Here is a 15244-nt window from a genome sequence, read left to right on the forward strand (position 1 = left end):
TTATAACTAGTGTCATTTTAGGGCTCCCAAACACAATCAGGGGCTCATTGTATTTAAAATCCTAGGGTAAGGGCAATAGAATATAGTAGTTTGTAGTGGAGTGTGTAACAGAGTAGGGTGTAACTTTCCCTATTTACCACAGATCATCACTGATCAAGGATGACCATAGAGTTAGTAAGGAAGAACTTAAATGACTCCAGTGTTAAGAAAAAGCTTAATTCAGGGACCAAACATTATTGCTTCCTTTTCCTAAGGAAACAACACAACCCTTACAGGTTTTGTTTTTTATAATGTGTGATGTAGGTGTGGGCCTCAAGGAGGAAAAGATTAAATTAACTTAAGTTACATATTGCATGTATGAAATTGGCAGGTGCTGTAAAGAAAGACATTATTTGTGAAGAAAGAAATATTTGAAAGAAAAAATAGAACCCATTATTTCTTCCTCTCATGTTTCCCTTATGCCTTACCTCTTTCCAATAGTACTTAAATAACCCAGTTTGTTTTCCTTCTGATTAAAAACATCATTCTCTTTTATTCTGGCAAAAGACCTAAAACTCCAACCAAAATACTGTGACCCCTTACAGTTCTAACATCTTTTTTGGGGTTCAATACATTTTTAAATTTAATTAACAGTTGGTATTAAAGCATGAAAAGGAAGAAAAACTATCCAAAAAACCCTGCACTAAAGAGCTTTTAAAAGAGAAGCTCAAAGGATAGCTATACAATTTTAATAATCCCCTAGAAAATAAGTTCTCTTCATTTAAAAGAAGAAAAAATAAGCCTGTGACAGTTAATCAATGATGGAAAGAAAACTTAACTCCAATCTTGTAAAACTAAGGTGATATTTTACTGGAGGGAAAAGCTGTAAAATGGCTGTTCCATTCCTAATAGGATTCCAATGAGTTTGGACAGAGCATGTAGCAGAAAAGTATTGGTCTTCTGCTTACAGGATTAATAACAACATCTTGCCCCTCTGATGCATATTGGTTAATTCCCAATTAGCTTCCCTACTAGAGCTGAGAAGAAAATGTAATCTTTTATAGAGTAAAATTCTAAGCTCTAATTTCAACTAAAATTCTCTGGGTCTAAATATATTTTCCTGGAAAGAACTGTTCCCTGAAGTTCTGGATGCCTCAAGTGGGGTAAAATGCCATGTTAAGACAACATTTTCAATCTTATTCTTACAAACATACAGCTCCATCAATCAGGACAAACATGAGAGGCAGATGCTATTAGCAGCACAAGTGAGAACTGGCTCTGGTGGTGTTGATTGGTTTGGGGGAGGGGGTGCCACACTTATCAATCTAGAAGGTCCCAGGAAAGTAAAAACTCATGGATAGGAAGACTCACACTCATCAAGGTTGGCACACTGGCCCTTACAAAAGACTACCAAGTGGAGGGTTAGGGGGGAAATGAGGACCCAACAGTGATTTCTCTGATCTTCTAGACAAGTTTTTAGAGATGGAGCTACAAACTCCATGCATGGGCCTGACAGTTTAAAGTCCTTTGTAAAATTTCAAAGAACTAAATAAACTTTATTATTACTACAGTGAGCTTTTGTGAAAACATGTGTCACACTCCTGAACATATTCCCTCCCTAACAGTGTATCAGGAAGTTGAAGAAACCAAATAGCATCTCAGGTACCCTTATCCACCTGAGCCAAAAATATGTGTGTGTGTGTGTGTGTGTGTGTGTGTGTGTGTGAGAGAGAGAGAGAGAGAGAGAGAGAGAGAGAGAGAGAGAGAGAGAGAAGGGGAATGGGGGACATCATGGTACTTGTAGCAGAGAAGTCCTCTGGAGGTTTGCAGCCCAACAACTGACACACCCAGTTCTTGTGTTAATTAATTCTCTGAATGCTAATAAAGAATGTGGAGGGCACCTTGCCCAGATAGGGATTGGAAGAAACCACCATTGGGTCAAATGATGCCCCACTTGCTGACACTGCCAGGCAGGGTGGCAGCTCTGCAGCATCAGTGAGTGCCAGCAAGCACCTGGGCCAGACAAAGAAGAAACCCTGTCCATGCCGAAGTGGTCCTGGTTACACTCCCCAGTGCTGCTACCTTGGAAACAACAGAAACACAAATGGGGGGTGGGGGGTGCACGTGAGGCTCTAAAACCTGTTTTGCAGTTGTGACGACAGCAGCAATGACACCATGGAAGAGCTGAGTGACCCTTTCTTGGGCATCCCCTCTCCCTCCCTCCCTCCTGGGTTAGTGCCAAGAGGACTCGACTACAAGACGAAAGAGAGCCGGGCCTGTCCCCTTCAGCCTGTACTGTGAGGGGTCTGAGCTCCTTCAGGGGAAGCTCCCTGCCTTTTGCTGAGATGAGACCTGTCCCTGCCCAGGAGGGCCAAGCCCTTCCACCCCAGGAGAAGTAGGTCTGCCTCCTCTCTCCGGGGCAGTACACACACAGCTCTGTTCCCGAGTGATTCCTAACAAGCTCCCTCCGGGCTCTCCCCCGCCCATCACATCCTCCTGTCTTCCCCTCCCTGCACTCTGTGTGTGTTTGTAACTTCTGAGATGAATCTGTAAACGTGAGAACTCAGTGATCTGAGGTGCTTCACATGAACTCTCTCAAGTATGGGTCTTTCATTTTTTGAAAGCAAGAACACAGGAAAAACGAGTCCGAGTCCCATCCCTGTCCCCATCCCCGTCCCCATCCCCATCCCGCGTTTCTTCCAACCAGGTTGGCAGTAGCTACCTCTGAACCACGTCGCTGATCTCTTGGACGCACGACAATAAGTTATTAAGGACGGGATTTGTTCCGGGCAGATTAGCAGCCGCTGAGGAAACCTGCAGCTCCTGCAGGCTGAGTTCCAGTTTGCTCACAGCTTCCCGGAAGGCAAACTTGTTGCGTGTCTGTGGGATGCAGTCTACGTAGCCTGAGCAGTAGTCCAGCAGCTGGTGTCCGGTGTCCACCAGCTGGCTATTGGGCATGGGTTCTGTGATGGCACTAGACAGCAGGTCGGCACACTCCAGCAGGGCTTCTTTGCTGATTTTGTCTGCTGAGATCTTCTCGGCAGCCTGCTTGGTCTTTCTCAGTGCCACTTTGGTGCCTGCGGTGCCATTGGCCATTTTTGCAGGTGACGTGGAACCCGTGGTCAGAGGCACTTGAGGTGGAGGCATTGCCGGCCTCCCAGCTTTTGCACTGACAGGTGTTGTCACTGATGCTGCCTTCTTTCCACCTTCATGCACTTCTGGTCCAAGCTGCCCTCCAACCAGAGTGTTCTGCTCTTCTGTGAGGTCTGGGCACATGGGTGGGTGCTGTAAAAGCCTCATCACTGGGGGTGGAGGTGGAGCACACTTTGGTTTTACCCGTCGTGGTCGGTCCTTATCCCCAGAGGACGGGATCTGATGCTCAGATAGGAGCTTGAATTTATTCCCCTGAGAGTCTGTGCCAATGAGCTGGACATCCGCTGGAGCGTGCTTCAGAGTGGGTGAAATGAGAACGGGCACTTTGTGGTTGTGAGTAGTTGGCAGTACTGTCGCAGCCTTGGCTGGAGATGACCAACCCGGCCTTTCTCCGTCCTCTGGCAGTCCTGCCATCCCAAGCCGGGCTGCGCCATTCTTTTCTTTGTTCTTAGGGACTACCGAGGCCCCTGACCCCACTGAGTCCTTCTCCATAATAGCTGCATCCCCCAAAGGGGCTCGAAGAGGAAGAGCTGTGGTGCCTCTGGGTAAAAGTTTGGCTTTTGGTCTGTCCCTGGACGAGGCAGGGCCTTCCTCTAACTTTTTGGGAATCAGGTCACTTGACCTCCCCGTGTTCTCCTCTGGCTGAGAAGAAGTGGACACTGTCCTTTCCAGTTGGATTTTGGACCTCTGGCAGTTCCTGGGAAGTGTCATTGACATCCTATCCTGCTCTGGAAGCCCTGAGGACATGGAAGATGTAGAGTTTGATCTTGGAAAAGGCTTGGAAGCTTCATCACCAGCGGTGGGTTTACCTGCTCGTAAGCCCAAGGTCTTTTTGATTAAGCGTGGTGTAAAGAAGCCAGTGATGCCTGACCACCCACCAGTGCTTCCACTCCCCCCTCCACCACCACCACCACTGCCGCTGCCATCACCACTGCCATCACCACCACCGTCCTCAGTACAAAAGTTCCTCTGGGCAAAGTTCCCCCCAGAACATTTGGGGGGAACCAAATTCGCCTCTTGTTGGGCTGGAACAAAAGAAAACCCATCAGTGTGCTGCAGGGAAGCAACAGATGAGAAGTTACCCGTGAGCTCGTATTTCTTATGAGGCTGATTTTCCATTTCACGAAAGGAGCTGCTGCGTTTGGGAGGTGTTGGAGCATTTCTCTTCTTCATAAAGGAGCTGAAGAAGCCTCCCTTTCTGTCCCTAGTAAAAGTTGTCTCTTTGGCATCTTCCAAGAGGCTACTAGGTGACTTGTCTCTCTGTTTTCGAGGCAGTGCTGGGGACCCGCTGGGGGGCTGTGTGCTTCTAATAAACCCTGAAGAAAATGTTCAAACAAATATGAGTAAGAGCTAAATCCATGATCACAGCTAATGAGATAACACAAGGATATTCCTGTCTACCCTAGGGTAATGTGTAGACTAAAGCTGTTACAGAGTATATCTGAATTATTGGCAATGTGAAAGGTTACAAAGGAGTCAAATGCTGTCAGGGAAAGGGTAACTTCTCTAATAACATCAATCTTTCATATACATGGCTTGCAAAACAACAATTAAAACTGGGACCACTAATAGAGCTTAATGGATTTTTCCCAGAAGTATCAAGTCATTCATTATTTGAGATTAGGAATAATGTGGTTAAATAGATCAAGCAGGATCAAGGACTATTAAAGTGGCAGGCACCACCGCCGTTCCTCCCCAGCGGTGACCCCTTCAGTAGCTCAGTTCATAAAGAAAAGCACCCCTGCCCCACTGCTTCTCAATTTCTTCTGGACTTTGCAGCCCTCTCCTACCTGGTGCTGAGCTAGAAGCCAAGGGCTCTGCAGAGTCTTGGGTCCCATCTATGTTTTCTTTGTTCTCTGCCTGCTTCTTCAGTGTCCTGGTCTTGGAGGGAAGCAAAGGTAATCGAGGCAGGTATGGTACAATGGAAGAGGAGGAAGCTGTTCTCCCAAGCTCCTCAGCTACCTCTGTGAGAAGACACAAGCGTAAAGGGGAAGCCAAGATGAACAGTGAAAATTGTTTTAGAAAAGGTAACAAATTGAAGGAGTATTATAGAGAGGCACCTCCCAATATATGACAACTGAATATCCACCAAAAATCAAGCAGGCTGAGTTTATTAGGTCTCAACTTTAGAATGAAGAATGATGACTAAATATGCTTTTTAAAATGTCAAGAGCATGAAGGGGAGAAGGGAGGAGGAAAAGGGAAAAAGAAAAAAAGGAGAGGAAGAAAAGAGAAAATTTGATAAAAACTGAAAATTTGAGGCAGTTAAGAGATTAATAGTTAAGAGATTAACAGGAGGTAAATTCTTGGCTCCTACAGTTGTGACCTCTTCTCTTGCACAGCCATGGAGCTCTGAGAATATTCAAATTAACTTGACATCTTTTAGCTTAATCTCAGAGGTAATTTACAGCACATAGCCACCACCCCCACAAACTAACTTTTTAGGCTACACCTGCACACTAAGAAGAGGGTGGATACAATCTGTTCCATTTTATGTAAATGAAATAAATTAGGCTCTTGGAAAATTGCTTGCCCCCTCAATTAGTCAGCCACTGCTGATCTATTAATAGAAAAATGTAGTTTAGCAATGTACTTTGTAAGATAAAACTTTGTTTTTATCGGACATAGTCAAAAGCACTGAAGCAGCAGCATTTGAGCAACAGAGTAGTCAGGAAGAGTTCAATAAACTGTAACGTTTTGGTGTTATTTTTATAATTAATGCACCTTAAAATATTCATTACTTTAAAAAAACTCAGAGATTTGCCTTGAATAAATTTTTACTTATATATTTTTAGCACCTACTTTCCCCTTACATACTTCCCTCTGCCCTTTCCCAGAAAGCTATTCCATTTAACATTTTTTTAAAGAAAAAGAGGAAGAGGAAAAAAAATCTGAAAATACTATGTTCCTTATCTGTGGACTTTTTGCTTCTATAGAGAAAATCAGGGTTTTGAGGGGGGTACTGTCTCAAAGCTCTTCTTGGGACCATGCTTTGTAATACTAATTTTTAAATTATTCTGTGATTATTCTTTCTATTGACATGGTTGTAATCATTGTATTGATTTTTTTTTTATTCTGCTGACATTACTCTTTTTTTAAAAAAAATTTTTTTTAAACCCTTAACTTCTGTGTATTGGCTCCTTGGTGGAAGAGTGGTAAGAGTAGGCAATGGGGGTCAAGTGACTTGCCCAGGGTCACACAGCTGGGAAGTGTCTGAGGCCGAATTTGAACCTAGGACCTCCCGTCTCTAGGCCTGACATTATTCTTCTAAAGATTTCTTATTTTGTATACACCAGTGACTATCAGATTAATGTATTAAGTGTCAATAAAATATTTCAAAAGCATGAACTAATAAAATCTTGATTGCTTTATGAACTGCTTCTGTCTCTGAAGTGGTGAGTGATTGGAAGATTTAAAATGTGTTTTTTTTCCCCCTTCTTGGTCCTATGTCTTAAATGTTGCCAAATTAAATGAATTTTCAAACTGATTCTCTCAGGAAATTACAAAATTAATTTCTTAATAAAACAATGTTGATGTTAAAAACCTGAGATATAAAGGAATATCCTTCCTCTTCTCCTCTCCAAACAAATAAAAATGATTAGCACAGTAGAAAAATGGTATCTCAAGACTACAAAGATCCATCCCTTCTGAAGTGTAATCCCTACCACCAGAAGCAGATTCCTCACCTTCAGATATGCTGGAATCATGGAACATAGTTTCAAAAGCTTGATGAGTCTCAGCAAAAGATGGTCTATCAGATGGACTCCACTTCCAGCCTATATGATAAGGAACAGGGTAAAATTTTAATGTTTCTTATGATGATAAAGAATCAACCAGGACAAGGATTCTTAACCTTTTCTGTGTGTCATGGACCCTTTTAGCAGTTTGGCAAAGCTTATGGCTCTTTCTCAGAATATTTTTTTTTATCTTAATTTAAGAAAATGCAAAATTTCACTTTGCTTACAGGTTGGAGAAAACTTTTTTCTCCATCCAAGTCTATAGATCTTTTCCTTAAATCTATATATAAATCTCTCTTTATGGGCCTCCCAGGTTAAGAACCTTTGAATTTAGGGTTTGAAGAACTAACAGCATGCCTACAAGATGGGGAAAACTTGGGAAGTTTTCTAAAACCCATAGTCTAGGTTTTTTATCAGATTGGAATTATGTTGAGTCATTGGGATATGCAACATCCCCAAAAACTAGTATCATCTTAAGCTGCATTAAAAGAAGGTAAAAGATCCACTGTATGAAGGCAATAATAGTTTTACTATATTCTGTCCTGGTTTGGGCACCACATTTTACAAAGGATATTGACAAGTTGGAGTGCAGAAAACACTAATCAGGATGGTGAGGGGGATCTGAGATTAAGCTATATGAACATCATAGCTTGAAGAGAAATCTTAGGTACACATGACAGATATTTTTAGGCATTTGAATACCTGTCATTTGAAAGAAGAATTAGCTGTGCTTTGCTTGGGCTCAGAGGGCAGAACTAAAAACAAATGTATAAACTGAAGAAAGCTTTAGGCTTGATATAAAGAAAACTTTCCTAGTAATTAGGTTTAAAAGTAGAACTTTACTTGCCTGTCACTGGTGGTCTTTAACAGAGAATAAATAATTTTACAAAGAGAATTCCTATAGATTCTTCCAACTCTGTAATTTTCTAATAATAAGACTCTATTATGGGTTCCAGACCCAGAAGGACCACTGATTAGTTGAAACACTAGTGCTTCCATTTGCTAGGACCCCATTCCATTATCAACTCCTACCCCGCAAACTACAGGGTTTGGTTTCTACCTCAGAATTATATTCTACTGGCTTATTTCCCGTGGGGAAAACAGAGACATTCCAGGTATCTTGGTGCCTCTCACCTTTAGAAATAATCAGTTCTATTTCAGTCTCAAATTCTTAGCAAGATCTCAGTTTAAGTAAGAAGGAGCTCATAGTTATTGCAAGCTAACAGTACAGAAGTAGGACTAAATAAGACCCAACAATATGTCATATGATTTAGCATTTGGCTGGGGAACAGCAAAAGCCTACCAAAGAAATGTCCCTGGACTGGATTCAGTCTTGCAATTCAGAAAGGTAAAGGGTTCCCAAGTCCTTCAATCATCTTGAGTTACCAATTTAATCTTTTAAAATAAAAAACAGGTTAAAGTACTCACACGCCCTCATAAGTTCATAGACCTTTGGGGGACACCCTTCGGGCTGCTCCATACGATAGCCTTTCTCCAATAGGTCGTAGACCTGAGACAGGTCGATGCCTGGATACGGTGACATCCCATAGGTTGCAATTTCCCATAACAGTACTCCAAAAGCTGTATGAGGAGTTCAAAGACAAAAGAACAAACACACATGTCTCTTTCCTGAGACATTATTTTTTTTTCTCATGAGTTAAATTTACCATCAGCTTTTGGAGGTTTGGAGGAGGGTGTCACATGTTACTGTTAGCCTCTCTCCTATTATGACTTGGCCATTACAGTATTTGCTATAGTAACTATTACACTTCTAGGAATGAAAGAATGTTTCCCTTCTACCTCCCAGGATGAATTTATGCTTTTTTTTTTGGGGGGGGGGGTGTTGCATAACTCTGGATTTTTTACTAAATAAATGAAACACAGAAGATAAACTATAGCACAAAGGAAGTGGGCTGGGTCACCATCAAATAACTCCCAGACTAGTGCTGTTTTATTTATTTCAATAATTATAAAGCTAAATTTACCCTTTCTTTTAAGTTTTATCTGAACAGAATTTTACATTTTGAGGAACAGTTCTAGAAGTTTCAATTCATTTTAAAATTGGAAGTGAACATCAGACAAGACTCAAAGTACAGAAAGGAGTCTGATGGTATGAGTCACGATAACCTACAATTCTTACTAAACAATTTATGCCATAACTTTCCCCCCCCAATTACTTATACTTCCTAAAAAATCTATAAGGTATCAGAAACAGAAGCATAAAGAATAAAAGTGAATTAGTCAGAGGCTAAGATGAGAATTTATAGTCAAGATTTTGAGGGGGTTTTTTTATGCCACAGAACCATATCATTTCCTGAGGAGCCAAGAACTAAATAGAAGCTGGGCTGACTATTAATGGGAGAAGGTATCTTTAAGCTATTCTCTGAGAGAAAGAAAAACAATTATGCCAATAAGATCTAATAATCAATAGTAGAAAATAATAAGGAGAAATGTTTATTTTTACAGAGTATCTTTAGAACTCTGATAGAATTATAAATGATCTGGTAGAGAAAGGAAAATGAAGATCCATAAAAATCAAATGCTAGAGAAAGGAGTAGGTCATTTACAAAAAAAACAAAAAAGTATACATCTAGGTCAAAATAAATTTCTTTCATTCTTACCCCAGACATCAGATTTAATTGAGAAAGTATTGTATGCCAGGCTTTCTGGTGCTGTCCATTTGATAGGAAATTTAGCTCCAGCATGAGCAGTATAGGTGTCTCCAGTCATTAATCTACTTAAGCCAAAATCAGCAACCTTGACCACATGATTTTCTCCTACTAAACAATTACGAGCTGCTAAATCTCTGTGGAAGAGAAAACATTGAAACAGTTACATTTGTAGGTGAGAAAGAGAGTCTTTATTATTTTATTCAGGGTCTTTAAGAGTAACAACTTAGAGAAGCTGCTGATAGTAGTGTCATTCTTATGAAAAATAAATGTGACAGAAAAGCATTTATAAAACTGAGAAACTATCAAATGGTTATAGTTTTTGGTGGCTCCAAAATAAAGCATAATTTCCCTAAGCAGCACCCAATATGTGTGTATGACCATCATTGGATAATATGTTAACATATAATATAGCTGTTATTGGCTGGGATACTGGACCAGATAATCTGGCCCACAGGTAAAGCAAAGCTGCGACATTGGACCACTAGGGGGAGCAAAAGGACTAAGTATGGAATCAAAGCCCAAGTAGGTCCCAGCTGGAGCCAGGCCTTCAGGGTCCCAGGGGCTGTGCAGCCAGAAAGTGCCTTTGTGGGGGCCCTGAGGGCGTCGGGCTAGCCTGCTCACTCACCTGTGGATGAAGTTTTTTTTCTCCAAGTACTCCATGGCAGAGGAGATCTGCGTGGCCATGTAGAGCAGCACCACAGCGCTCACCTCTTCCCGGTTGCACTCCCGCAAGTAGTCGAGCAGGTTTCCATACGGCATGTATTCAGTTACTATGTAGAAAGGTGGCTCCAAGGTACACACCCCTTACAAGTTGGGAAAGACCAAAGGTTGGGAGCATTTAAAGAGGCTGTTGAGAGGAGGTCATGCCTTTAAACCACCCACACCATTCTGGTCCGTGGAGCAACATGCAAGTCACAAGGTTCCTTCCAGAACTCGGTGCTGCCAAGCCTTGTTCTTTTCTCACAAGATACTCTGACACAGACATGACTCAAAAAAGGATCTCATTCATGAGGGAGCCCCAGGATCCTGGGCTTTGCAGAAGCCAGACGGGCAGAATGTGCCTGAGATTTTTCATATCCTCCATATGGTCACAGTAGCTGGCACCAACATGGTGATTTTAAGCTTTAAAAAGAACTTTACATATTCTATTTCTATAATACTCAAGTGAAGGAGGCATTAGAGAGGTTCAATAATTTGTCCATGACCACACAGAGTGCCAGACGGGGAACCAGAAACCAGATCCCTCGGACTCCAAGTCCCAGAGTCTTTCCATTACACTGTCCCCCATCCCCCACCCCCTCCACACACACACCTGGATTCTAAGAGGATGCTGCCCCAAAGTGGAGGTGATTATTGAGCTCCTGCTCAATAAAAGAACTTTTAAGTATTCCAGTATATTTGGATATTAATGAAGAAAAAGAAACATATCAGTCTCATCTGCTAAGTTCATGGTATATGGTATTATGACTAACAGGAATAAACTATTTCTTATGCTATTTTGGCCTCTATCAAACACATGAGTTGATAGCTTTTCACTACATGGCCCCATCCTTCTTCTCCAGCCTTATTAAACATTACTCTTCTCCATACATTCCACAGTTCAGACAAATTGATTTTGCTGTGCCACAACTAGAATTCTCTACTTCCTTTCTATGTAACTTTAGATTGGCTGTCCTACTCTTTGCCTCTCTTCTGGAATATCTCATATTTTAAAAGACAACTCAACTGCTAAAACGTAGCTCCAGATCTTCAGAATGTGGCCTTTCCTGGTTCCTTAAAGAATACCTAGTACCTTTCCTCATAAAAATTAGCTTGTATTTGGCTTTGTACATTTTTTTCTTTGCCTATATATATGCATGCTGTCTCTCTGGTAGAATGTAAGTGCTTGAAATGAAGGATCATGTGATTTTTGTCTTTGTATGCCTAGCACCTAGTACTCAAGGCACCTCATAAATACTTGTTCAATCACATCCTGGTAGATCAAGGATCCTGAACATCACTGAAAAAGTAGAAGGTGTCCAAACAAGACTGGGGGCTCTTTTGGATTTTTTTCTATATTTCACTAGTTGAAATGGTAAAATTATCTATTAGCAACTAGCCAGCCTAATGGTGATGAGCCTCTCTGTACTTGGTTTGATCCTGAGAAAGCAGACAATTCAGTGTTGGGACAGTACTACCCATATATGAACAAAAAAGATTATTTTCTGAGACCATTTCTGTTTGAATTTTAATAGACTGAGAACAAGGATAAAGAAAAGAAATATATAAGTATCGAATAAGGAATCAAGCTGAAAATAAGCATCGAATAGCTAAAAAGAAAAATGAGGATAACATGACATTACCAAAATGTAACACATGTAAGGGGCAAGTCTTGTGTGTCAGTACAAAGGGAAGAGTCCATGCCTACATGACTGGGCATAGCCCTAATTCTTTAAACTTGATGTTTTGTTTTCTCCCAGCTCTGCTCCATCTAACTCCTACTGACAGGTAAAAGTATGTAATGCTGCTGACTTATTTTAATGAACTACACTAACATTCTTAAATTAATTAAGTCAAGGCTGTTGGCTTCTCAAACAATTCTCTACACAGTATATAGGTTCTATAAGGAAACCTACAGACACCTTTTTTTTGGGGAAAGGATCCATCCTGAATTTCTAATATAGTGCTTCCAAAAAGAGAATTTGGAAATTATAGAGTACAGACTAAAGGATTTGAGGAAATCTGGTAAAAAAAAAAATCAGAAAATTTTACTCACCTAGTAGCTGAACTAGATTAGGATGTTTAATTTCTTTCATTACAGCAGCTTCTTTCAGGAATTCCTCTACCTCCATGGTGTCTTCCTAAAAAAAGAAAAAACAGGGGCAGCTGGGTAGTTCAGTGGAGTGAGAGTCAGGCCTAGAGACAGGAGGTCCTAGGTTCAAACCTGGCCTCAGCCACTTCCCAGCTGTGTGACCCTGGGCAAGTCACTTGACCCCCATTGCCCACCCTTACCAATCTTCCACCTATGAGACAATACACCGAAGTACAAGGGTTTAAAAAAAAATTACAAAAAAAAAAAAGAAAAAACAGAGAGAAATAATCCTGTCTTATTTACTCAAGGTCAGCTCACCTCTCTTCTACTTCATCTCAAACATAAAAGTCAAAATAGGAAATGAATTTTAAACAAAATTTAGAACAACTTTTAAAACCAAAAAAGCAATCAACATGAATAAAAATTTTAAAATACAAAATATTTGCAAAATACATATAACAAAGAAATTTCTTTGGGGAAGGACACCCAGCAACTGGGGCAACTGTGACAATCACTTTCCTACAGAAGGTGGCATCTTTACTGAGTGCTGGAAGAGAGTTACAAATTGTAAGAAACAAAGTTGAGGATGTAGGGAATTTTGGCAAAGAGAGACAGCCAAGGCAAAGGCACAGACATGGAGGTGGGTTGTGATTCAAAAAGCAAACTATGGGAAAGAAAATAATTTGCAGGGAGACTGAATATGCAGACTGGAGCCATACTGTAAAGACCTTTAAAACCAAACAAAGGAATTTGTACTACGAAAGCCACTAAAGTTTCTTTAGGTGGGCAATGGAATGGTCAGAACTGTGCTTTAGGAATATGAATTCACCAGCTATGTGGAGTACAGATTAGAGAAAAATAGAAATTTATTGCATTAGTCATTGAAAATTAATTTGTCATTTGTGTTGAGTGCTGATTGGAGAGAGTAGAGAAGACCAATGAGGAGGCTACTACTATAATCCAGATGTGATATGATTAAGGGCCTGAACCAGCATGATGCCTGGGTGAACAAAGAGAATTTGGAAAAGATGTTATGGAAGTAGAACTGACAAGACTTGGCAAATGAATGGGTATGGGAGGATGAAAGAGAAGGAAATATAGTGGATGACTTCTAGGTTGCTAACCTAAGTAACTGAAAGATAGCTGTGCCCTCAATAGAAATAGAGAAGCTTTAAAGAGGCAACGAATTCTGGATATGGTAAGCTTGAGAAACCAACAGAACAGCTATTGGAAATGCCCAATAGACAGATGGTAATTTCCGGTCTAGAGCTCAGGCCTGAAGATAAAGATCTGAGAATCATCTGCACAAGGATGCTACTTAAATCCACAAAAGCTGCTGAGGAGGGGGCAGCTGGGTAGCTCAGTGGGTTGAGAGCCAGGTCTAGAGACAGGATGTCCTAGGTTCAAATCTGGCCTCAGACACTTCCTAGCTGTGTGACCCTGGGCAAGTCACTTGACCCCCATTGCCTAGCCCTTACCTTACTCTTCTGCCTTAGAGTCAATACACAGTATTGACTCTAAGACAGAAGGTATGGGTTTAAAAAAAAAAAAAAAGCTGCTGAGGCCACTGAGAGAGAATATAAGAAGGAAGGGGCCCAGGACAGGACCTTGGGGTAGACCCACAAATATGAAAAAAGCAGGTTCATGGATGATGATACGTCAATGAATTAAGACAACCAGGAGACAGTAGGGACAAATATCAGAGGAAAAGAAAATTCAAAATGAAAAGGTGGTCAACAGTGCTTCACGCATGTTTCTTTATCTGTAAAATGGGCATAATACCTATACTACTTAACGTAGAAGTGAAAGAAAATGCTTTTAAAATCTTAAGTGTTATATGCACATGCACACACAGTTGGGTTGAGAGTAGGTTTAGCACTAGGTTGGACAGAGAAGAAAATAAGTGACAGTATACATAGAAGAAGAAAATAGAATACGGTATAAGCCATTTCACTAGAATTAAGCTCTATCAGTCCACTAGAAAATTGTGATTCAATGACTCTAGAGAAACTATGACTAGCAAAAGGCATGAAAAATAAAATTCTATTCTCTTACTTCAAAACATTTCTAACTGAGAGATGCATCAGAAGCCTCCACACTCAGACTGTCTCACATGTGGGCTTCTCTGCAATGCAACAGTGAACACTAAGGCAATTTGTCCACTAAGACAATTCGCGACTACCTCTTCAGGAAAGAACTTGAGATTAACTATCACAATTTGCTTAAGTGTTTGGCATAAGAGGGTGGGAAGCATTCTAAAGGCAGGGGCATACTGGTATTTCCAAATGAAGTTCAAGAGACAAAAAAAGCCCAAGTAGAGTGATTCTCAACTACCCACCTTTAGTGTTTTCACAGCAACAGTAAGACTGTATTTCTTCCAGACACCAACATATACCTCGCCATATTGGCCGCCCCCAAGTTTGTGCTTCATGGTGATATCAGTCCGTTCCATTTCCCACTTATCATGGATGGGAGATACTCCATAGACTGTAGGCTTATTGCACTTTGGTGCTGGGTAGTGCAAGGTTGTCACCAGCCCATCGGCCACTGTTGAATGATGATGAACAAGCTCTGCCAAAGTGCTAAATCGGCTTTCTGCTGTCACATACACCTGAGTGGGGGGGCGAGAAGGTGGAGGGAATAAATGGGGGGAAAAGACCTTGAGAATTTGAGAGTAAAAATGAGTATTTTTATTGGGCTAAAGTTAAGAGGGTTTAATATTCACATTATATGAAACACTTTGAAAAGAAAGCATAAAACTTTTGGTTCAACTGTATTGAGTGCCTTTAGAGACATCTCATCTATCCCAGTGGCTCCTGAACTACCCCATCCCCACCCTACCCCACCTCTGCACAGTATTCTTTGGCACTTAAACAGTGTCTAAATTGGAAAGCCTATGAGAGAGCTAGGAG

The 15244-nt window shown here is 41.0% G+C and overlaps 1 protein-coding gene across 5 annotated transcripts in view; it reads right to left on the minus strand.

Annotated features, from left to right (window-relative positions):
• Window positions 1–2697: 2697 nt before the first annotated feature.
• ABL2 (ABL proto-oncogene 2, non-receptor tyrosine kinase) overlaps window positions 2698–15244 on the minus strand; it is a 101537-nt gene continuing 88990 nt past the window's right edge. For 3 of the 5 annotated variants that reach the window (XM_044677048.1, XM_044677047.1, XM_044677049.1), the window contains 9 exons: window positions 14671–14943; window positions 12297–12381; window positions 10167–10344; window positions 9491–9675; window positions 8298–8450; window positions 6819–6908; window positions 4923–5096; window positions 4215–4448; window positions 2698–3869 (listed from right to left, as the gene is read on the minus strand). In XM_044677048.1, the coding sequence (XP_044532983.1) occupies window positions 2698–3869; window positions 4215–4448; window positions 4923–5096; window positions 6819–6908; window positions 8298–8450; window positions 9491–9675; window positions 10167–10344; window positions 12297–12381; window positions 14671–14943 (2544 nt within the window). Of the gene's footprint in view, window positions 4449–4922; window positions 5097–6818; window positions 6909–8297; window positions 8451–9490; window positions 9676–10166; window positions 10345–12296; window positions 12382–14670; window positions 14944–15244 lie in introns of all 5 variants that reach the window. The other 2 variants (XM_044677046.1, XM_044677045.1) reach the window with 1 other exon arrangement.

The sequence above is a fragment of the Gracilinanus agilis genome, chromosome 4, assembly GCF_016433145.1.
Source record: "Gracilinanus agilis isolate LMUSP501 chromosome 4, AgileGrace, whole genome shotgun sequence".
NCBI lineage: Eukaryota > Metazoa > Chordata > Mammalia > Didelphimorphia > Didelphidae > Gracilinanus > Gracilinanus agilis.